We start from the raw sequence: 6,770 nt of genomic DNA, 5'->3' as shown, positions 1-6,770 counted from the left end.
AGCTGGAGAGACAAGGAGACTCCTTTTACTGAACAAACACTCTATAGCAATGAGTACTATCACAATATAGAGCTATTTAACACTTATTTTAACCAAAGAAAATCACTTACCCTACCTTTAATACCCATTAATACTGACGGAGGAAGAAAGATAGAAAGACAGAAAGAAAGAAAGAAAGAAAGACAGAAAGACAGAAAGACAGAAAATGAATGAATGAAGGAATAAAATGTCTCATCTCTACAGATCTTTAGCAAACATCCAATACATTGTCAGGTCAGGATACCAATTTCATCCAATCACGAGAGAGGAACACTACAAACATTCGTCAGCTTCAATTAGTGTTCCAGTTCCAGATTTGTCTGCTCATTTTTATTTGTCATTTATTTGTCATTACTTCCAATTTCACTAGTCAATCCGGTATCTTGTACGAGTTCTCACTCCTGATTGGATGAAATGAGTATCCCGACCTGACCTGAAGAGCTGTAGAGACGGGGAGCCAGGGATGGGCAGCATTAATTTTGAATGGCAGCCAGCCACATTAACATACAAAGCTACATGCTACCATTCATTTGTAAGCAAGCGACAAGAAGATACAAACGCCAGACGTTTGTAGCCGCTACACAATCTACAAAGCTACAATACACACACACACGCACACGCACACACACACACACACACACACACACACACACACACACACTCACACTCACCTCAGGTCCAGTAATGTGCATCATTCCTGATACGGCCGAGGCAATGGAGTCATAACCTGGAGTCTGTGACTGAGGGCCGGTCTGACCATAACCTGCGCGCGCGCGCGCACACACACACACACACACACACACACACACACACACACACACACACACACACACACACACACACACACACACACACACACACACACACACACACACACACACACACACACACACACACACACACACACAATGAAGTCTGGCTATTAACTTTTACTTACACTATAAAATAAAATAATTGTATTTATTTTATAGTGTAAGTAAAAGTGCTTACATGGGTTTTATAAATATCGAATCATTGAAAAGTATCAAGAGCTTGTGACTAAATAATAACTACAATTTTGCTTGAGTTGGTAAGTACTGTTAACACATTTGGTGCCTGAGTTTTATTAAAAAAGTGACGTTGAGTGCCAGAGATCTCACCGTTTGTAACGCTAGACTCCACGACGAGCCCCCGATTGTAAACAATATATGCGTGCCCGATGGTGGATGGTCCTGGCTAACGCCTGGAACAATAACATCTCTCACGCGAGTCACCATGGCGGAGTTATCGTGGATCAAAAATGACTAGTTTTCCTCACTGTAAAAAGTTAAGGAAATATGGAGTTTTTTTGCAAGGAGATAGAATGGGAGCGGACGGGAGACAGTTTTTTTGGCACAGTGATTCATCTGTCCCTTCCTTCTCAGAGTCACCGTGGGTGATTCCAGAGCTGCGCTAGCCCCCCCTTGTGGAAAAAAACGGGAAAAAACAAAAAGATTGACTTAAATCCCGGTTTTGGCACCTAAGCGCTAAAAATGAAAAACCAGAGAATCCCGGTTTTGGCACCCAATGTGTTAATACTAGTGTAGCAGTAGTGGCTCAGCTAGAGCCTGATGACCAAAAGCCTAATATTGTAATGTGTGTTGCCCAGCCTAACACATTACCTGTGGAAGTGGGCTGGATAAAAAGGGACACAGGAAGTAGGAGGAGCAGATTTACTGTGTGTGTGTGTGTGTGTGTGTGTGTGGGGGGGGGGGGGAACGGTGAAGCTCCCAGTTGGCGCGCAGCCAGTTGATTCTATAACAAACTGAACAATATATAAACAATACTTTGGAAATACAGCACGCCTGACGACTGCTTGTGTGAGTCCATCGTTTGACTGTACGGCAGGGCGGCACGTTACAATATATCCCCCGGCCAAGGGGGAATACCCCTTTCCATTGGGTGGGTTTGAATTCCGGGCGTTACACTTGCACCTCATGGTTCTCTACCACCCCCATGTCACTAAAAACTAAACTTCAGACATCCCTAACTGGTAAGACTGCTACTAGACCTCACTCCCAGGACTCACCTAACAACAGGTCACTTTGCTAAGCTGGGTTGCTGTCAAACTACTTCACTAGAGTGAGAGACACCCATGGGCATAACACTAGAGGGAGCTCCCATGACCTTGTTCCCCCTAAATCCGACACAAACATGGGGGGTAAATGCATTCTACTACACTGCCACCAAAATGTGGAATGCCCTGCCAACAAACATATGTTGTTGAAAAAAATGTTTAAAAAAAACGTTCAGAACCCAAGATATCATCATTTGAAGATGTCCTGCTCCATTCACTTCTTGTTTAACTTATTACTGAAAAAGGCTGTATCTCGGCTCCTGAGCACTTTTCTTTTACTATGTATTTTTCAATGTTATTATGTTATTTTCAAATGGCAGACAATTAATGTCAACAAGGTTCAATGACCTCGTTGACATTTGTGAAACCACACAGTGCAACCCTCAGTGATTAGCACCCATCAGGGGATCGATTTTTACTGGAGATAAATATTCTGTGACTACTTGAAAAAGGTATAAGAAAATTGAAAAATTGATGGCACAGTTTGCAATATTTTTTTTATTTCATTGGCACTGAATGAGTTAACTCTTTGCCTGCCGGATTCTGCTAAGGCTCACCCTGCCGTCTACGAGATAGACGAGATTTTGTTTTTCATAAAAAAAAATAAAAGCTCATTTACTTCCTGTTTATTTCCTATGGGGAAATCGCTATATCTCCGTTCCTCTTGTTTTACGGCAAAAACAAGCTGCATTCAAACGGCCACAGCTGTGCAATGGATTACCCTGTGTGGATAAAAATGTTTTCCCTGTACTACGACAACCTGTGCGTGTACTGAGGCGATGTCCATGAGGACGGAGGTCACGGAGAATATTCCATGATTTTTCAAAGATACAGTAAAATCGCTATTTTTCACTGGCAGCAGTGGCACATTATTATATTATTACTATTATCATTTATAGTAAAAAAATATATAACTAGAAAAAGTGCTCCTCGGAGCACAAGTCTCCGCCAGGTCAGGTAGATTATTGTAGCCTCCTGGTGGCACTATAATAAGCCAATGTGAAAAGGGTGCCATTTCTTCTTAGGCCTTGCACGAGAATCGGACACTGCATTCATGATTTGAGGCATTTTGTTCCAAAAATGTGGTTTGCTAAATTAGACCTGCTGGTGGCGCTATAACAGGCCAATCTGAAAAGGGTGGCATTTCTTCCTCGGCCTAGTGGGAATGTGCGTGAAAAATGTCACGGAAATCGCACACTGCGTTCATGATTTGAGGAATTTTGGGGGACCTAGCCTGCAAACTTTGGAAGCCAATGTTAGCCAAGTAGGATGGAATATGAAATATCGGACACATCCATCTTGATCACATGACTAAAGAGATACTGTGTACCGATTTGCGTGATTTTTGGACAGAATCTGAAGGAGTAAGAGCAATCTGTTTTACAAAACTCAGCCTCCTGGTGGCGCTCTAAATGGCATATGTGCAGGGGTGCACATAACTTTTTAGGTCTGGTGCTCAGAAGAGCACCTGGAGATGTGACTTGGTGCGCATGGTCCCGTCCCGTTTTGTCAACGGGGGGGGGGGGATTCAGCACGGTGCTCACCGGACAGTTTTATCGACGGGGGGGGGGGGGGGGGGTAGGGGTGGGGAGCTGCGCGAGAAAGGAGGACGCTTTTTTTTTTAGTTTTGCTAAAAAATAAAAGCTTGGAAATTCCTGTCCCAGCTGTTGGTGCGCAAAAGCGCCTCGCGTCGTCTGATGTGGTGCGCATTTTTTATTTTGGGTGCGCATGCGCACCTGCGCACCAGTTATGTGCACCCCTGCATATGTGAACAATTCAGGGCAAAGGTTTTTCCTTGGACTCTAGGGAGTGTGCGTGCAAAGTTTCATGCAGATCGGTGCAGTTATAGCTAAAAACGTGAATCGCCTGTTATAGCGCCACCATGAGGCTGATGTGAATGTTTCAAAGTGGCATTTCTTCCTGGGCCAAGTGGGAATCTCTGTGGAAAATTTCACGGAAATTGCATGCTGCGTTCATGATTTGAGGCATTTTGGTCAAAATGAACCAATCCTGCAAACTTTGGAAGCCAATTTTAGCCAATCAGGATGGAATATGGAAAATCAGACAGATCCATGTTGATCACATGACTATAGAGATACTGGCCCTCATTTATCAACGCAGCGTATAAACCGGCGTATATTTTTCCATATATTCGGCCGTACACCAACGTCGAAGTCACATTTATCAACGCATCCTACACAGCTGATCCGAGCGTACACTTGGTCCCAGCGTTGATAAATGTCACGGCTGAAACCGAGCGTCATTTAAATAACACGCCCTTAAATATTCTCAAAACGCCCCGATTTTACGACATGAAGACGAACCAGAATACGACCAAAGACATGAAAAGCCAATAAGAAATAGTTTCCCCCGATCGCTTCGCTTCGCTTCGCCTCGCCACACACGCACACGCACACGCCCCTCTCTCTCTCTCTCTCTCTCTCTCACACACACACACACACACACACACACACACACACACACTCCGTACCGTAGCGGTACAATCTAATTGTCACGTAGGCTTGTAGCCTACATGAATGACATATTATGATACCAATCACATCCCATGAATGGAATACGTTTGTATATTAATTTATTTAACCCATACCGAGCAGTGCGCGTTCGAGTTACACTAAAATAAAGCCGTCATGTAGGCTATTCCCATTTCCCAGTGAGACTCGGACCGTCGGACGGGCGAGTCCCGTCCCGCTCCGCATTAATGAGAGATAGCCTGGAGAGAACATTAATGAATGAAGGCTGGTGGTGTGTGTTGGACCATGGGTTAAATGTCTGATCTCCCGGTGGCCATGAAAATATAACAGCAGCGCCGCTAAACTCCCGAGAGTGCCCTCGCGAAGCACTGTATATTTTGAAAATAGCAGATCGACAAGCTCACAACGCGTTGCGATGCGACGCTGGCTTGTGAGCTTGTATATCTGCTATTTTCAATGCAGCCAGATCTACAATCTTATCTGAATGACTGTTAAAGCCGTTTGTTTAAATTACTTTATAAAATGTTATATTTTCACAGGGATTATTTATTAGTGTAGATATACAGATTTATGAGTGGATTATGTGTCCAGATGCCTCTCAGACAGTCAAACAATGCTGCTCCGCAGGTCTAGGATGGAATAAACGGGTGCAGCCAACGTCAACAACTGGTCTCGACCAGACGTGAGATTTCAGTGTACCGTAGGATGAAGCCCACGTTAGGATATATTGATAAATGCCGAAAGGTGCGGTGATCTCGCCGTACGCCCATTATTTGGGCTGCACCGCGTTGATAAATGAGGGCCATTGTGTACCGATTTGCGTGTTTTTTGGACAAAATCTGTAGGAGTAATAGCAAAAAACGTGTTTTGCAAAGGTTGGCCTCATGGTGGTGCTATGACAGGCTGAACTGAAAAATGTGGGACAGAGGTTCTGCTGTGGCATCCAGGGAGTGTGTGTGCGCAGTTTCACAGCGACAGGGCCAACGGTGGCGGAGATTAGCTGGTCGCAGACAGAAGGACGGACACACACACGGACGGACGGACGGACGGACGGACAGGGGGCAAAACATACTCTCTCGCCATGCCTTTCGTTCTGGCGGAGACAATAAACAGCACAGAGCTAAAACATTTGGGCTAAAAGGATAACACAAAAAGGCTTGTTTCCATTGTGGTCCTATGTATTCAATTCATCAACAGAGCAAATATTAACACATTAATACATGTAATCAACAATTACAAATAGCTATATTTACAGAGAAGAAAAGAAAACAAAAAAGGAGAAGACGGCAGCAGTGTATGACCCCTCATTTCAATGGGATTCGCATGGTCTAGAAATAGCCCAGAAAGGCAGTAAATAACATTCAATTTCGAGAGAGTGTTTTTTTTCTTCTAAAACCTCAGTATCTTCTAAATGTTTTGCAGGTCACCGTTTCCTCTGACACAGCAGGACAAAAACCTCAACACGTCACAAACACAACCACACAGCGTGTGCGTGAGCGCGTGTGTGCGTGCGTGCGTGCGTGCGTGCGTGCGTGCGTGCGAGCGAGCGTGCGTGCGTGCGTGCGTGCGTGCGTGCGTGCGTGCGTGCGTGCGTGCGTGCGTGCGTGCGTGCGTGCGTGCGTGCGTGTGGGACTGTGTCATGGACGGAACAGAGAGAGAAAAGCCAGAGAGGAAGAGAGAGTGACATATCGAGGGGGCTACATGTCCCCCTACTACATAACGAGATACACATGTTCTCTCTGTCTCTCTCTTTCACACGTTTCTATAACAACAATTGCGAGGGACCTCAACATTTTGGGACGGCGATGTTATTAATCCAATTTCTTTGGGCCATTTTTAACCTTAATTCAAAGTCGGAAATAGACGATCTACAAATGTCATGTTTGGTGTGTGACACCAGAGTGCAATTAAGTATTTAAATCAGGCATAACTTCAACTCTAACACACGCACGCACGCACGCACGCACGCACGCACGCACGCACGCACGCACGCACGCACGCACGCACGCACGCACGCACACACACACACACACACACACACACACACACACACACACACACACACACACACACACACACACACACACACACACACACACACACACCCTGTGAGATGCTCTCTAATTGCCTGTGAAGACGATTAG

The 6,770-nt window shown here is 45.0% G+C and overlaps 1 protein-coding gene across 1 annotated transcript in view; it reads right to left on the bottom strand.

Moving 5' to 3' along the window:
* The window catches only part of sugct (succinyl-CoA:glutarate-CoA transferase), a 145,687-nt gene that overhangs the window by 120,150 nt on the left and 18,767 nt on the right, over positions 1–6,770 (bottom strand). Inside the window, exon 7 of the mRNA XM_084048033.1 lies at positions 711–802. Within this exon, the coding sequence (XP_083904159.1) occupies positions 711–802 (92 nt within the window). The remainder of the gene's footprint in view (positions 1–710; positions 803–6,770) is intronic.

Source organism: Gymnoscopelus microlampas (genome assembly GCF_963454915.1).
Source record: "Gymnoscopelus microlampas genome assembly, chromosome: 22".
Lineage (NCBI taxonomy): Eukaryota > Metazoa > Chordata > Actinopteri > Myctophiformes > Myctophidae > Gymnoscopelus > Gymnoscopelus microlampas.
This window is presented reverse-complemented; position numbering and strand designations above follow the sequence as displayed.